General features: G+C 37.3%; 1 protein-coding gene across 1 annotated transcript in view; it reads right to left on the bottom strand.

The window, feature by feature from the left end:
- pfkmb (phosphofructokinase, muscle b) overlaps positions 1–17,427 on the bottom strand; it is a 37,982-nt gene that overhangs the window by 272 nt on the left and 20,283 nt on the right. Inside the window, exons 10-21 of the mRNA XM_061890538.1 lie at positions 16,627–16,752; positions 15,014–15,078; positions 14,857–14,920; positions 14,637–14,783; positions 14,496–14,566; positions 10,357–10,444; positions 10,122–10,274; positions 8,786–8,950; positions 6,592–6,653; positions 4,786–4,897; positions 2,418–2,517; positions 2,223–2,328 (exon numbers count right to left, since the gene is read on the bottom strand). Of these exons, the coding sequence (XP_061746522.1) occupies positions 2,223–2,328; positions 2,418–2,517; positions 4,786–4,897; positions 6,592–6,653; positions 8,786–8,950; positions 10,122–10,274; positions 10,357–10,444; positions 14,496–14,566; positions 14,637–14,783; positions 14,857–14,920; positions 15,014–15,078; positions 16,627–16,752 (1,259 nt within the window). The remainder of the gene's footprint in view (positions 1–2,222; positions 2,329–2,417; positions 2,518–4,785; positions 4,898–6,591; positions 6,654–8,785; positions 8,951–10,121; positions 10,275–10,356; positions 10,445–14,495; positions 14,567–14,636; positions 14,784–14,856; positions 14,921–15,013; positions 15,079–16,626; positions 16,753–17,427) is intronic.

Below are 17,427 nucleotides of genomic sequence, written 5' to 3'. Positions count from 1 at the left end.
AAGAGATCATTAAAAGGATAAAGGATGCGTTGAAGCAACCAAATGTAATCAACGTTTGTTGTAGACTTTTTAATATGTTCGAACAGTAAAAAGTGTCCCTAGAGCCTGTTGTTGAGCAAACAGTTGTTGTGTTGTGGCCTAGAGTTGTTGTGTTGTGTCACACAGTTGTTGTGTTGAGTTATGGCTTACAGTTGTTGTGTTGTGGCCTACAGTTGTTGTGTTGTGGCCTACAGTTGTTGTGTTGTGGCCTACAGTTGTTGTGTTGTGGCCTACAGTTGTTGTGTTGAGTTATGGCTTACAGTTGTTGTGTTGTGGCCTACAGTTGTTGTGTTGTGGCCTACAGTTGTTGTGTTGTGGCCTACAGTTGTTGTGTTGAGTTATGGTTTACGGTTGTTGTGTTGTGGCCTACAGTTGTTGTGTTGAGTTATGGCTTACAGTTGTTGTGTTGTGGCCTACAGTTGTTGTGTTGTGGCCTACAGTTGTTGTGTTGAGTTATGACTTACAGTTGTTGTGTTGTGGCCTAAAGTTGTTGTGTCGTGATCTACCGTTGTTGTGTTGTGGCATACCATTTTTCTGTTGTAGCATACAATTGTTGTGATGTGGCCTACAGTTGTTGTATTGTGATCTACAGTTGTTGTGTTGTGGCATACCGTTTTTCTGTTGTAGCATACAATTGTTGTGTTGTGGCATACAGTTGTTGCGTTATGGCATATAGGTGTTGTATTAAGGCTTCAGCTGTTGTATTAAGGCTTACAGTTGTTGTGTTGTTTCATACAGTTGTTGTGTTGTGTCATACAGTTGTTTTGTTGAGTAATGGCTTACAGTTGTTGTGTTGTGGCCTAAAGTTGTTGTGTCGTGATCTACAGTTGTTGTGTTGTGGCATACCATTTTTCTGTTGTAGCATACAATTGTTGTGATGTGGCCTACAGTTGTTGTATTGTGATCTACAGTTGTTGTGTTGTGGCATACCGTTTTTCTGTTGTAGCATACAATTGTTGTGTTGTGGCATACAGTTGTTGCGTTATGACATACAGTTGTTGTATTAAGGCTTCAGGTGTTGTATTATGGCTTACAGTTGTTGTGTTGTTTCATAAAGTTGTTGTGTTTTGGAGTATAGTGTTGCGTTATGGCCTACAGTTGTTGTGTTATGGCTTACAGTTGTTGTGTTGTGTCGTGGCCTACAGTTGTTGTATTGTGATCTACAGTTGTTGCGTTATGGCATATAGGTGTTGTGTTAAGGCTTACAGTTGTTGTGTTGTTTCATACAGTTGTTGTGTTGTGGCTTACAGTTGTTGTGTTATAGCTTACAGTTGTTGTGTTTTGGAGTACAATGTTGTGTTATGGCCTACAGTTGTTGTGTTGTGGCATACTGTTTTTGCATTGTGGTCTACAGTTGTTGTGTTGTGGCATATTGTTTTTGCATTGTGGTCTACAGTTGTTGTGTTGTTTCGTACGGTTGTTGTGTTGAGACCTACAGTTGTTGTGTTGTGGCCTACAGTTGTTGTGTTGTGGCCTACAGTTCTTGTGGCGTACAGTTGTTGTGTTGTGGCCTACATTTGTTGTGTTGTGGCTTACAGTCGTTGTGTTGTGGCTTACAGTTGTTGTGTTGTGGCATACTGTTTTTGCATTGTGGTCTACAGTTATTGTGTTGTTTCGTACGGTTGTTGTGTTGAGACCTACAGTTGTTGTGTTGTGACCTACAGTTGTTGTGTTGTGGCCTACAGTTGTTGTGTTGTGGCTTACAATTATTGTGTTGTGGCTTACAATTGTTATGTTATGGTTTACAGTTGTTGTGTTGTGGCCTAGACTTGCTGTGTTGTGGCCTACAGTTGTTGTGTTGTGGCTAATAGTCGTTGTGTTGTGGCGTACAGTTGTTGTGTTGTGGTGTACAGTTGTTGTGTTGTGGCGTACAGTTGTTGTGTTGTGGTGTACAGTTGTGTTGTGGCTTACAATTGTTATGTTATGGTTTACAGTTGTTGTGTTGTGGCCTAGACTTGTTGTGTTGTGGCCTACAGTTGTTGTGTTGTGGCTAATAGTCGTTGTGTTGTGGCGTACAGTTGTTGTGTTGTGGTGTACAGTTGTGTTGTGGCTTACAATTGTTATGTTATGGTTTACAGTTGTTGTGTTGTGGCGTTTGCAAAGGTTGTGACCTTTCTGGGCCTGTGTAGACACGTGCAGATAGATGTGTGTAATGTGTAATGTGTAATGTGTAAAAGTCGTACTCAAAGTCGGCTTGTTCTTTCAGCTCCACCAGAGGCTGGAAGATCAAAGATCTCTTCCTCATGCCCAGCAGACACGCAGAATCCTTGGAGTTGGCAAAGACGCGACCTGGAAGATTTGAAGTTGCAAAATCTATCAAACATGAAGACAAAGACAACATCGTGATTGAATTATTCAGGAAGTCTTCTTGTCCTCACCATGTCGGTAACATTCCTTCAGCTTGTCAGTCAGCCAGATGACGGACTTGATCCCCATCTTTGTCGCAAAATTCCTGTCAAAGGGACTCGGAGTTCCACCCTGCAGACAAAGCGTTTTTTTTTTTTTTTCGCCCCCTTTGTCTTCATGCAGAGGATGAGTTAGTTCAGAATTGTCCAAAGTGCAGCCCGGGGGCCATTTGTGGCCCGCAGCTAATAGTTTATCAGCGCGCCACATATTCTGCAAAAATTGCAAAATTGATGGTATTGCAAAAATAAAAATAAAAACATTTAAAAAGAAGCGGAATGAGGTGAAATCTAATGAGAAAAAGTGGAAATGTTGACACAAAGCTGCCATGCAGGCAGTTTTTTTTCCTTTTGTCTTTATTTTCTTTTTTTTCCATTGCTCAAAAAAAAAGACAAAAAAATCTATGTTATAATGAATTATTACTTAAAAATTATCACTTTAAAATGTTTTATGTGGAAAAAATATTGCATATGTTGTGCGGTTGCCATATAAAAACATCAAAGTTTTGACAAAAGAGCATAAAACAAACAAAATAATAGTTCAAACTTAAAACCGACAGATATATCGGAAGTTGATCTTGAAATTTAAGTGTTAAAAGTAAAAAAAAAAAAAAAAAGTAAAAAAAACGCATCACTTTATGAGTGGGGAGCCTTTCGGATTTCAAATATATTTAGTAGGATTTTATTTAACTTTTCACTGTGATTACTCAAAAATATTAAATATTTAAAATCAATGATGTCCTGCATTATTGATCTTTGAGGGCTTTAATTGCTAAATAAAGGAACTCTCCTGAAGGAATCAATAAAGTACTATCCATCTAAATACTGCATATTTCAGTTTTACTATAAAAAGCAAAGTTGTCTTTGACAGAAAAGGCATAAAACCTTGTTTTATCTAATATCAACATCAAGTTGATATGGAGATTTACTGTAAGCATTAAATAAAAAAAAAAGTAATAATTTGAATTATTTTTTAACATTTTAGTGACTGAGACCCCCTACCCTCCCCAGGAGCCTTAGGATAAAAAAAATAAAAAAAATCCATATATTTTGCTATGGTTTTAAAATGAAAAATATCAAAATGACCCCTGCATGCTTAAAGGGGAACATTATCACAATTTCAAAAGGGTTAAAAACAATAAAAATCAGTTCCCAGTGGCTTGTTTAATTTTTTGAAGTTTTTTTTCAAAATTTTACACCTCCCGGAATATCCCTAAATAAAGCTTTAAAGTGCCTTATTTTCGCTATCTTCAAAACCACTATCCATTTCCCTGTGACGTCATACAGGGCTGCTAATACAAACAACATGGCGGTTACCACAGCAAAATATAGCGACATTAGCTCGGATTCAGACTCGGATTTCAGCGGCTTAAGCGATTCAACAGATTACGCATGTATTGAAACAGATGGTCGGAGTATGGAGGCAGATAGCGAAAACGAAATTGAAGAAGAAATTGAAGCTATTGAGCGAATAGCTATTGACGCTATTCGGCCATAGCATGGGTGTACCTAATGAAGTGGCCCATAGCATGGCTGCCTTATTAGCATCGCCGGTCAAATGTGCAGACCAAACGATCAGGACTTTCGCATCTTGTGACACTGGAGCAACTTACATCCGTCGATTGGTAAGTGTTTGTTTCGCATTAAATGTGGGTATCTAGTTTCAAATGTACATACAGCTAGCATAAATAGCATGTTAGCATCGATTAGCTAGCAGTCATGATGCCACCAAATATGTCTGATTAGCACATAAGTCAACATCAACAAAACTCCCCTTTGTGATTTTGTTGAATTAATCGTTGCAAATGCATCTGCAGGTTATCCATACATCTCTGTGCCATGTCTGTCTTAGCATCGCCGGTAAAATGTGCAGACACTTTGGCAAATTCAATGGGGGTCTGGCAGCAGATTTCTTGCCAGTGGTGCAACTTGAATCCCTCCCTGTTAGTGTTGTTACACCCTCCGACAACACACCGTTGAGGCATGATGTCTCCAAGGTTCCAGAAAATAGTTAAAAAAACGGAAAATAACAGAGCTGAGACACGGTATTTGTAATGTGAAAATGAATATGGCGGGTGTGTTACCTCGGTGACGTCACGTTCTGACGTCATCGCTAAAAGACCGATAAACAGAAAGGCGTTTAATTTGCCAAAATTCACCCATTTAGTTCGGAAATCGGTTAAAAAAATACATGGTCTTTTTTCTGCAACATCAGGGTATATATTGACGCTTGCATCGGTTTGGTGATAATGTTCCCCTTTAAATTTTTCTGTGTGCGGCCCTCTGTGGAAAAACTTTGGACACCCCTGAGTTAGTTCAATATGAAAAGTGAAGTCGATAATACCTGCTGCATGTGTCCCAGTACATTCTTCCTGCAGTCAAACACACCTTTGCCCTCCTCCGAGTACAGATTGAAGAGAACTTCGGTGGTGTAGTTGGCGTTGCACTTCTCGTTTCTAGGAAAAAGCGAGCAGGCTGAAGACATTGATGCGAGGTTGATTGTACGTACATGTCCTTTAAAACAACGTTGCAAAATAGTCGTATTTGTAAATTGAGACAAAGTTGATATCTAACGTTGGATCCACATCGTAGGTTGGGAAGTGACCAAATTTTAACGGTCAAATTAACGTCACAAACTGACAAAAAGTATGTTGTTTCAATGTTGTATTTGTGTTGTAAAATATTGGTTGGGAAATGACCAAATTTCGATGGTCAAATCAACGTCAGAACCCAACGTTGATTAAACGTTGTCAAAAAGTATGTTGTTTCAATGTTGTATTTGTGTTATAGAAAGTTGGTCGGGAAATAACCAAATTTCAAAAGGTTAATTCAGCGTCACAACCTGACATTAAATCATACTCGCCAACCTTGAGACCTCCGATTTCAGGGGGTGGGGGGTGTGGTTAAGAGGGGAGGATTATATTTACAGCTAGAATTCACCATGTCAAGTATTTCATATATGTATATATATATATATGAAATACTTGAATTTCAGTGTTCATTTATTTACACATTTATACACACATAACACTCATCTACTCATTATTGAGTTAAGGGTTGAATTGTCCATCCTTGTTCTATTCTCTGTCACAATTTTTCTAAACACATGCATGTACAGTAGAATGCAGTATTGTCCTGTTTAAGAGTGTCACAACATTGCTGTTTACGGCAGACAAACTGCTTAACGGTAGACGAAAACACAACTGCTGTTGTTGTGTGTTGTTACCGCGCTGGGAGGACGTTAATGAAACTGTCTAACAATAAACCCACATAAGAAACCAAGAACTTGCCCTCGCTCTTTCTACATTTATAACATCATTGGGGAGACACAGCGTTTATATTGTGTGAAAGCGGATGTGAAAACAGGCGGACCTCACTCAGGTCCGCATGGAACTGGAGGGGGCGTGGCCTCCAGCGCCGCCTGAATTTCGGGAGATTTTCGGGAGAAAACTTGTCCCGGGAGGTTTTCGGGAGAGGCGCTGAATCTCCCAGAAAATCCGAGAGGGTTGGCAAGTATGCATTGAATAAACGTTGCCAAAAAGCAAGTTTTTTTCAACGTTGTGTTTGTGGTGTAGAAACATGGTTGGGAAATGACCAAATTTCAACGGTCAAATCAGCATCACAACCTGACATTGAATAAACGTTGTCAAAAAGCATGTTGTTTCAACGTTGTATTTGTGTTGTAGAACATTGGTTGGGAAATTACCAAAATTCAATGGTCAAATCAACGTCAGAACCCAACATTGATCAAACATTGTCAAAAAGCATGCTTTTTTCAACAATATATTTATGTTGTAGAAACTTGGTTGGGAAATGACCAAAATTCAATGGTCTAATTAATGTCACGACCTGATATTGAATAACTGTTGTCAAAAAGTATGTTGTTTCAATGTTGTAGAATATTGGTTGGGAAATGACCAAATTTCAATGGTCAAATCAATGTCAGAACCCAACATTGATTAAACGTTGTTGAAAAGCATGTTGTTGAAAAGCATGTTGTTGAAAAGCATGTTGTTTCAATGTTATGTTTGAGTCGCTCAACGTCAGGACCTAATTCAACAAGATCGCAAAGTTGTTTTAAAGTCTTGTGCCTGCTGGGAAAGAATGTGTCAAGTTTTTTTAATTTGAAATAAAAAGATTCCATCCAGACCTTAGAATGAGTCCTCTCTTCACCGTTGTCTTCATCTTGTTTACCAGATGCTCCACGTTTAGCTATAATGGCAAATATAGGATAAGATACAAGATATAAGATATAAGAACAATTTCCCTTGTGGATCATTAGAGTTTGTCTAAGTCTAAAAGTTAGGTAAATACATCACACGCTGCATACCCGTATTTTTCGGACTATAAGGCGCACTTAAATTCTTCAAATTTTCTCAAAAATCGACAGTGCGCCTTACGACCCGGTGTGCCTAATGTACGGATTAATTCTGGTTGTGCTTACTCACCACAAAGCAATTTTATTTGGTACATGGTGTAATGATAAGTGTGATGGCGGTCACACGTAAGAGATACCTGTGGACTGCAGGTTGACGCCTGTTAAACAAATGATGCTAGCAAGAAAGCGAAAAACTCATGTTTCATTGAGAATACAGAACATTACACATGGCGCTAAAAGTCTGTCAAAATATTTTAGTAGGACTTTGGTAAGCTACGAAGTCGCACCACTTGACGGATTGTCAGCTACCATAGTCAGACGTACTGTGCTTCAACTTACGGGTCTTATTATGGTGTGTGTTTAATAAGGACCCCAAAATGGCACCTATTAGGAGAAATTACCTGGCCTTTTGTTTTGCAATATTATGCAAAATCAACTTTTCTTACCCATAGGTACCTGCTGTTGTGTATTTGGGATCTGCATAAGTCCAGAAAATTGGCACGCATCTGCAATATCAGTCAATGAGCTGTTTCTTACATTTCCTTATTTAATAATTTATTCATTTATTGATTTCACTCAACATAATTGCAATAATGCAAAAATATCACCCATTTTACAAATACTTTCATTAACTGCCTTTGTTTTAGCTCAATAGTAGTACACTGGGCTATCAAACCGGCAATGTGGGTTCTTGCCCCGGTAGAAACTGTAGGAAAAAAATTACGGCCCAAGGTGAAGGACTGGTACTCTTTAGACGCGGTATAGTACCAAATATGATAAATTAGTATCACGGTGCTATACTAATACCGGTATACCGTACAACCCTAAAACAGAGTGAACCCTCTAGTCAGTTATCCACTCTCTTTGTGTCTGTGGGTGGAGGCGTGACCGCTAGCATACACACAGAGAATTTGAGGCTCGTAACTTGGTAGAAATGATCTGGATCACCCCTAAACTTGAATCACTTATTCCTTATTCTATTTTGGACATTTATTGAAAGTTTCATTGTAACCCGGCAGTAACTATGTGTGTTATGTTGTAAACGCACAAACTAACAAACTACTATCGTTCGCCATGACACGGGCTGGTCCAAGGCGAGTCAGTAGCGAGTAGACTGCGAAATATAGAAAACATGATTCCGAAATACAACACATTGCCATAAGTATTTGGCCACCTGCCTTGACTCACATATGAACTTGAAGTGCCATCCCATTCCTAGCCCATAGGGTTCAATATGATGTGGGTCCACCTTTTGCGGCTATTAAAGCTTCAACTCTACCGGGAAGGCTGTCCACAAGGTTGCGGAGTGTGTTTATAGGAATTTTCCACCATTCTTCCAAAAGCGCATTGGTGAGGTCACACACTGATGTTGGTGGAGAAGGCCTCTGTTCTAATTCATCCCAAAGGTGTTGCATCGGGTTCAGGTCAGGACTCTGTGCAAGCCAGTCAAGTCTGTCATCCATGTCTTTATGGACCCTGCTTTGTGCACTGGTGCACAGTCATGTTGGAAAAGGAAGGGGCCTGCTCATAACTGTTTCCACAATGTTGGGAGCATGGAATTGTCCAAAATGTTTTGGTATCCTGGAGCATTCAAAGTTCCTTTCGCTGGAACTAACTGGAAAAACAGCCCTCCACCATAATTCCTCTGCTGACCCCTTTCTGTCAGTTTACGTGGCCTAACCACTTGGTGGCTGAGTTGCTGTTGTTCCCAAATTCTTCACTTTTCCTGTAATAAAGTGGACTTTGGTATATTTAGGAGCGAGGAAATTTCACGACTGGATTTGTTGCACAGGTGGCATCCTATGACAGTTCCATGCTGGAAATCACTGAGTGCCGCCCATTTGTTCACAGTCGCCATGCCTGAGTGCTTGATTTTACACATTATTTGGATGGGTGGCCAAATACTTTTGTCAATATAGTGTATGGACCGTTCCAAAGATTGTGGAAATGAATCCTTCCCTCTGACCTGTAGATCATGGAGTTTGAAGGGCTCCTCGAAGATGTAGGCATTATCAGCTCCAGATGCCAGGGCGGCCATGGTTGCCAGGTAACCACAGTATCCTCCCATCGTCTCAACGATGAACACTCTTCGCTTGGTACCGGCTGCAGACTGCTTGATCAGATCACATGACTAAAAGGGGCCAAGAAAGTAAAACAAAAAAAATGCAGTTGAATGTTACTTTGACATGCATAATAAACAATAAAACTACATTTATGGTGTTTGGTGGTGCAAGGACAAACTGCGAAGCAAAACTAAAATCAAAGGCCTACTGAAAGCCACTACTATCGACCACACAGTCTGATAGTTTATATATCAATGATGAAATCTTAACTTTGCAACACATGCCAATACGGCTGGGTTAAATGACTAAATTGCAATATTAAATTTCGCGCCAAAATATCCTGCTGAAATGTCTCGGTATGATGACGTCACGGATTGTAGAGGGCATTTTGTTCCAGCATCATTCCCAGCTATTAAGTCGTGTGTTTTCATCGCGAAATTCCACAGTATTCTGGACATATGTGTTGCTGAATCTTTTGCAATTTGTTAAATGAATAATGGAGACATCAAAGAAGAAAGCTGCAGGTGGGAAGCGGTGTATTACGGCAACACAAGCACAGCCGGTGTTTCATTGTTTACATTCCCGAAAGGATGACGGTGAAGCTTTAGTATGGAACAGAGATGTCAAGCGAACACGGTTGGATTGGACCACACAAACAAAAAGTACAGTGTATTATGCAGCGATCATTTCGAAAGATAGTGTTTCGAAGAGGGTCCCTTGCGAAGGGCAGAGATGGGCATCGCCACCACCCGTCGACTGGCGCTGAAGAAAGGTGCGGGGCCGACCTTCAGGTTGTACAGGTACGACCATATAATCCCACTAAAACACTAGTAACACAATAAGCAGATAAGGAATTTTCCAGAATTATCCTAGTAAATGTGTCTAATAACATCTGAATCGCTCCCATTGCCCTCGTCTTTTTTTTTCTAGTCCTTCACTCTCACTTTCCTCATCCACAAATCTTTCATCCTCGCTCAAATTAATGGGGAAATCGTCGCTTTCTCGGTCCGTATCGCTCTCGCTGCTGGTGGCCATGATTGTAAACAATGTTTAGATGTGAGGAGCTCCACAACCCGTGACGTCACATGCACATCGTCTGCTACTTCCGGTACAGGCAAGGCTTTTTTATTAGCGACCAACAGTTGCAAACTTTATCGTGGATGTTCTCTACTAAATCCTTTCAGCAAAAATATATCTCAAGGTTGGCAATTATGCTCTAATGTTGTGCTGAGAATATACCGTAGTTATGGTGTTGAGAGCAGTGTCGCAGCCAATGCTGAAGGCAGTTCCGGGAACGTTGTTGGAGACGGTTGCGGGTATGATGACAAGCGGGATGCACAATTCCTCATAAGTGTCTCGAGCGTGCACAATCTCCAGACCCCCAACGAAAGCCTGGTGAGAACAAGGCGCCAGAGAGTAAGTAAATTCACAAGTCGGATGAATCGTTGTGGGTAAATTACCACGGCCCGCTCACCTCAAAGCCTCCAACAATAACAATGCCGTGGACGTTGAACTTGGTGATGCTCTGACAGATCTCCTTCATGTACGCACTCGGCAGGGATCTTCAAGACAAAGGAAGCACTAACAATAATAATAATAATAGATTTCGGGGCGGCATAGCTCGGTTGGTAGAGCGGCCGTGCCAGCAACTTGAGGGTTGCAGGTTCGATTCCCGCTTCTGTCATCCTAGTCACTGCCGTTGTGTCCTTGGGCAAGACACTTTACCCACCTGCTCCCAGTGCCACCCACACTGGTTTAAAAAAAATGTAACTTAGATATTGGGTTTCACGATGTAAAGCGCTTTGAGTCACTAGAGAAAAGCGCTATATAAATATAATTCACTTCACTTCAATTTTATTTGTAAAAAAAAAACAAAAAACATTACGTTCAGCAAACAACCTCAAAGTGCCACAGTGTAAAAAAAAAATAGTAATAATAATGATGATAATAAAAAGATAATAAAAAATAAATAAAATATAAAAATAAAAAGAATCCAATAGCTAGAACCAGCATGCATATCCATAAAAAGGCTTTTTTTTTTTTTTTTTTCAAAAAGAAGGGTTTTTAAGCCTTTTTTAAAAGCATCCACAGTCTGAGGTGCCCTCAGGGGGTCAGGGAGAGCGTTCCACAGGCTGGGTGTCAAGGCGTGGACTGTGGTGAGGGTTGTTTTCTCGAAGTGTAAAGTGATTGGAGCGGAGACGGCGTGAAGGTAAGGACATGATTTAACCTAAACTCAAAACAGGAACAAACAAAAAGGCGCTCGCAAGGAGGTACAAAAACTTGGCTGTGAAAACAAAACTTGCGCTAAGGCAAAACTATGCACATAAACTAAAACGAAAACACTTACTGTGACCAAGAAAAGGGTATGAAAAAAATCAGCATGGATATCATGGGTTTGTCGAGGGTGATGTCGCCAGGCTGACTACCTGGTAACTGTGGCTTAAATAATACTGTGGTGATTAGTGAAAACAGGTGCATGACATGGGGACGGGTGAAAACTAATGGGTTGACATGGAAACAAGGCAAACAAGGAAGTGCAAAAACAGGAAACAATGAAGTCTTAAGCAAAACAGAACATAACTAAACAAAACATGATCACAAACATGACACTGGGAGCAGAAAGCCCGGTCTCCAAAACTTTTTCCATTTTACCGTAAAAACGTAGAATTTATACTGTATATGTTCAAAAACTCAGGGGCAGTTAGTTCCAAGGACGTTTTGTATTATGCCGGCCATGTTTTTTAACCAATCCCTCTCAAACTTTAGAAATATGTGCTCGTCAGTCCAATAAAAGTATGTGCCAAATTTGGTAGAGATTCGGCGAGACAACTTGAAGTTAAATCAGCCTTTTGTAGAGCGCATTGAGCTTTGTGAGAAATGACAAGTCAATACGACATTAGGGTTTATCCCTTGAAGTCTCCTTTGCACAGAAAAAAATGAGATTTTTTAAAATGTATTTTCCATCTACGACAATTCCGTTAAATCTAAGAGGTCTGAGGACCCAAAACCTTCTCGCAGTGAAGCACGGGTGCTACTGCTAACCCCTGTCCCGCCGTCCTGCCTCGTGCTGAAACTTAATATCATAAATTCCCCTTTGAAATAATTTTTGGGGGAAAATATCGCATATTTGGTGCTTTTCCTTTGATAAAAATAGTTTTCATTTTCACAAAAATAAAAATAAAAGACAAATGGGGCGGTATAGCTTAGCTGGTAGAGTGGCCGTGCCAACAAATTGAGGGTTCCAGGTTCGATTCCCGGTTCTGTCATCCTAGTCACTGCCGTTGTGTCCTTGGGCAAGACACTTTACCCACCTGCTCCCAGTGCCACCCACACTGCTTTAAAAATGTTACTTACATATTGGGTTTCACTATGTAAAGCGCTTTGAGTCACTAGAGAAAAGCGCTATATAATTATGATTCAGTTCACTTCACTTCACTTCACTTCAAAAAAAAAAAAAAATCTAAAAACTTTGGATTGATGTAAAACTGCTGAAGGATTTGAAGCGTTATAAGTTGTGAAGGGAAAAAAAATAATTTATGACTTAATTATAACATTTTTAATGAGTTTGTCCGTTTTTGGGAAAAACTGTCATTGTTCCAAAAATAATAATGCATCAACATCAGTGTCGTTATGAATTATTGACCTATTTAAAGGCTACTATTACCTAAGTTAAAGTGTTACACTTTGCAACAAAATTTTGGACAATATTGCATATTTTATCCTTTTTTTTACACAAAGAAAATTAAACATAAAAATATAAAAAAAACTATATATGTGGACGGGTCTAAAGCTGCTGAAAAAAATTAATCCATTGAAAGTAAGAAAAAAACAAACAAAACAACAACAACAAAATTAGAAGTAAATAAAAAAATAATATATGATTTATGGTTACGACACTTTTTTGAACATGTTAGTTTTTCAGCTAAGGAGGCATCAATATTGTGAGTTTTTGGAAGAAAACTCTCATTGCTCCAATTCTAATAAAGCATCAACATCAGTGTTATGAATTATTGACCCACTAAAGGCTGTAATTGGATTATCTTAAGTATTCCACTTTGTAAGTAAAGTTTGAAAAAATTTGCATATTTTATGTTTTTTCCCATATTAAAACATTTGTTTGTTTATTTGTTGTTGTTTTTTTAACAAAAAATACATGTTACGTTTTTCGCTATATATATATTTTTTTTATTTTTATTTATTTATAAAAAAACCATGAAAAAAAAAATAAATAAAAAAAAAATAAAATAAATATATATATTTTCTTATTGTTTCATGTTTTTTTTATTTAAAAAAAATACATATATATATTAGTTTTATGTTTGTGTCTCTTTTTGTATATATAAAACAAAACAAACAAAACCAAAAATGTTTTATAATGGTAAAAACACAAAATATGCATAATTTCCCCCAAAAAGTTGCAAAGTGGATTCCTTTAGATGAGGTAATTACGGACTTAATTAGCTTAATAATTCATAACAACACTGATTTTGATGCTTTAATTTTTTTGGAGCAATGAGCGTTTTCTTCCAAAAAAGTTCAAAAAGGTGTTGTAGTACATCAGTCATATATTTTTTATTTTTATATATATTTTTTTACTTTCAAAGGTTTACATTTTTCCAGCAGCTTTAGACCCATCCACAGATTTAAAATTTTTATATATATATATATATATATATATATATATATATATATATATATATATATATATATATATATATATATATATATATATCTATCTATCTATCTATCTATCTATCTATCTATCTATCTATCTATCTATCTATCTATCTATCTATCTATCTATATATATATATATATATATATATATATATATATATATATATATATATATATATATATATATATATGTATGTATGTATAAATAATATATCAAAACTTTAATTCCATTTAATAATATATTTTATATATATATATATATATATATATACATATATATATATATATATATATATATATATATATAAACACTTTATATCTGTGAATAGGTCTAAAGCTGCTGGAAAAATGTAAACCTTTGAAAGTAAAAAAAAAAATATATATATATATATATATGACAGATGTACTACAACACCCTTTTGAACTCTTTTGGAGGAAAACTCCCATTGCTCCAAAAATAATAAAGCATCAAAATCAGTGTTGTTATGAATTATTAAGTTAATAAAGTCCGTAACTACCTCATCTAAAGGAATCCACTTTGCAACTTTTTGGGGGAAATTATGCATATTTTGTGTTTTTACCATTATAGAACATTTTTGTTTTTGTTTGTTTTGTTTTATATATACAAAGAGACAAAAAAATAAAACAAACAAACATAAAAACGTTATATCTATGGATAAGTATAAAAGGTGCTGAAGAATTTAAAGTCTTCAAATGTAAAAACTAAAAAATACGACTAAGTTATGAAACTTTTGTGAGCGTGTTCAATTTTCTCCGCTTAACGTAGTTTTTGAAGTAATTCGACCCAAGCGTTAAAAGCTTTGTTTTTTTTTGCACTGAAACAATAGCACAAACAAGTTTGCATGTTTGGACAAACATCCCCCTGAGCGAGTCAGGAGTAGAAAAGTGACATACATCAAGTTATTGCCATCTTACCTCTTGGTGCCAAGAAGAGAGCCACCCTTTCCGATCCATCCAGCCACTCCAGTCCAACCAATAGACTCGATCTGTGCAGGGAAAGTGAGCGTCGTCATGCTCCAAACAATTCCCCGTATAGGAAGACTCTCAAACTATTACCATCCCGTTGGCAAAGCCCTCGAATCCATCGTGTACGGCCAGCATCTGGTGACCCTGCAGGAGGCCGGTCCTGACCACCGAACGCACTGCGGCGTTCATCCCGGCACACGGGGCCCCCACATTCAGTACGGCAATGTTGATATTACTCTGGCACGGTCGTGGAGACGTGGGTCAGAAACACAAAAACCCAATGCATCCCAAGTCAGGGTAACGCTCATACCTTCACATCTGGAGGGTGGACGTGGGACAGCATTTTGTAGGTGTTCCAGTTGTGCTCGAAGCTCCTAGTGGGGAAAAAGTTGCAAAGATGCAAAAACCCCCGCCAAAAAAACGACCACTTCAATGTGAGCAGAGAAGAAAAAAGGTGGATGTCTCACTTTCCCCTCAGCTTCACTGCATCTTCAAATCTTTTTTCGGTCATGGCTGTGGTGACGTCCTTTGTCTGTGAATGTGACATAAGCAAGTTTTTACGTCATGCTTCCATTAGACCTCCAAAGTCAGATGCTCCAAATGTGCACTTAGATCAGGGGTCGGCAACCCAAAATGTTGAAAGAGCCACATTGCATATTTTATGTTTCTTCCCATGTTAAAACATTTGTTTATTTGTTGTTGTTTTTTTGTTTTTTTACAAAAAATACATGTTATGTTTTTCGCTATATATATATATTTTTTTCTTTTTTTTTACAAAAAAAACATGAAACATTAAAAAAAATATATATAAATAATAATATATAAAAACTTTCTATCTGTGGATAGGTCTAAAGCTGCTGTAAAAATGTAAACCGTTGAAAGTTAAAAAAAATATAAATATAAAAAATACATGACAGATGTACTACAACACCTTTTTGAACTTTTTTGGAAGAAAACTGTCATTGCTCCGAAAATAATAAAGCATCAAAATCAGTGTTATGAATTATTAAGCTAATAAAGTCCGTAATTACCTCATCTAAAGGAATCCACTTTGCAACTTTTTGGGGGAAATTATATAAATTATATATGCAATATTGTCCAAAATTTAGTTTCAAAATGTAATACTTTAACTTAGGTAATAATAGCCTTTAAATAGGTCAATAATTCATAACGACACTGATGTTGATGCATTATTATTTCTGGAACAATGACAGTTTGTCCCAAAAACGGACAAACTCATTAAAAATGTTATAATTAAGTCATAAATTATTTTTTTTCCCTTCACAACTTTTAACGCTTCAAATCTTTAAGCAGTTTTGGATCAATCCAAAGTTTTTAGATTTTTTTTTTTTTGAAGTGAAGTGAAGTGAATCATATTTATATAGTGCTTTTCTCTAGTGACTCAAAGCGCTTTACATTGTGAAACCCAATATCCAAGTAACATATATATATATGTATATATATATACATATATATATATATATATATATATATATATATATATATATATATATATAAATAATATATCAAAACTTTAATTCCATTTAATAATATATTATTTATATATATATAAATAATAAATCAATACTTTATATCTGTGGATAGGTCTAAAGCTGCTGGAAAAATGTAAACCTTTGAAAGTAAAAAAATATATATAAAAATAAAAAATGTATGATGGATATACTACAACACCTTTTTGAACTTTTTTTGGAAGAAAACTCTCATTGCTCCAAAAATAATAAAGCATCAAAATCAGTGTTATGAATTATTAAGCTAATTAAGTCCGTAATTACCTCATCTAAAGGAATCCACGTTGCAACTTTTTGGGGGAAATTATGCATATTTTGTGTTTTAACCATTATAGAACATTTTTGTTTTTGTTTGTTTTGTATATACAAAAAGAGACACAAACATAAAACATACATATACATAAAAACGTTATATCTATGGATAAGACTAAAAGGTGCTGAAGAATTTAAAGTCTTCAAATGTGCACATAGATCAGGGGTCGGCAACCCAAAATGTTGAAAGAGCCACATTGGACCGAAAAAAAATAAAAAATAAAAATGTCTGGACATACCACTTGCACACACTCCATCAGAGGCACTTTGACAGCCATGTTTCCTGACAAGGTGACGACACAGGCGGGCGTGTCGGGTGTGGCCTCCAGCAGGGCCATCACTGCTTGCATGCCCATCCTGCTGGCCTGGCAACAAAGAACTTGTTAGACTTCTGCGGCATATAGTTGCCGGATTCGGTCCTCCGTGGATGTGTCAGCAAGAACACAGCTAACAAGGTAAGAACTAAGGGATTTATTAAACAAAAGGAGCTATGAACAAAAACACTGGTACAAATAGAAAAGGCAGATAAAAGCGCTAGCATGGAAAGCTAGGTCCAACACAAACCCTTGGCATTGTCACACTGTTTTTTTTTTTTTTGTCTTATGGTTTTAATTTGAAAAGTAACTCTCCTCTCGTTTCAGGTCACTTGCCCTTCCTTTTGTGTCATCAGTCTGACGTCATCCCTGTTCTCTGATTGTTTCCAGCTGTTCCCTATTACCTTCATGTGTTTATAAGCTCACTCCTTCCTTTGTTCTGTGCCAGATTGTCTCGTTTATTCGTGCTCTCTAGCGTCCATGCCTTGCCTTGTCTTGTGCTTATGTCCCTTGATCCTGAACCCCATTATGAGTATTTTGAGTGTTCCTTTCTTCCTCCTCAGCAGAGTGATTTTGATTATTTAGTTATTAAGCCGCAGTGGTAAGTTTCAGTTAAAAGTTTTTCATTCATTCCTCAACTTTTTGAGTGACTATTTTTGTTAAATACTTTATTAGATTAGGTAGTGTAGATATTTTCATAGATGTTGTTTTGGTCCTCCTGTTGGA

This window comes from Nerophis ophidion, linkage group LG02 (assembly GCF_033978795.1).
Source record: "Nerophis ophidion isolate RoL-2023_Sa linkage group LG02, RoL_Noph_v1.0, whole genome shotgun sequence".
NCBI lineage: Eukaryota > Metazoa > Chordata > Actinopteri > Syngnathiformes > Syngnathidae > Nerophis > Nerophis ophidion.
Note: the sequence above shows the minus strand (reverse complement) of the source record. Positions and strands in the feature narration are given on the sequence as shown.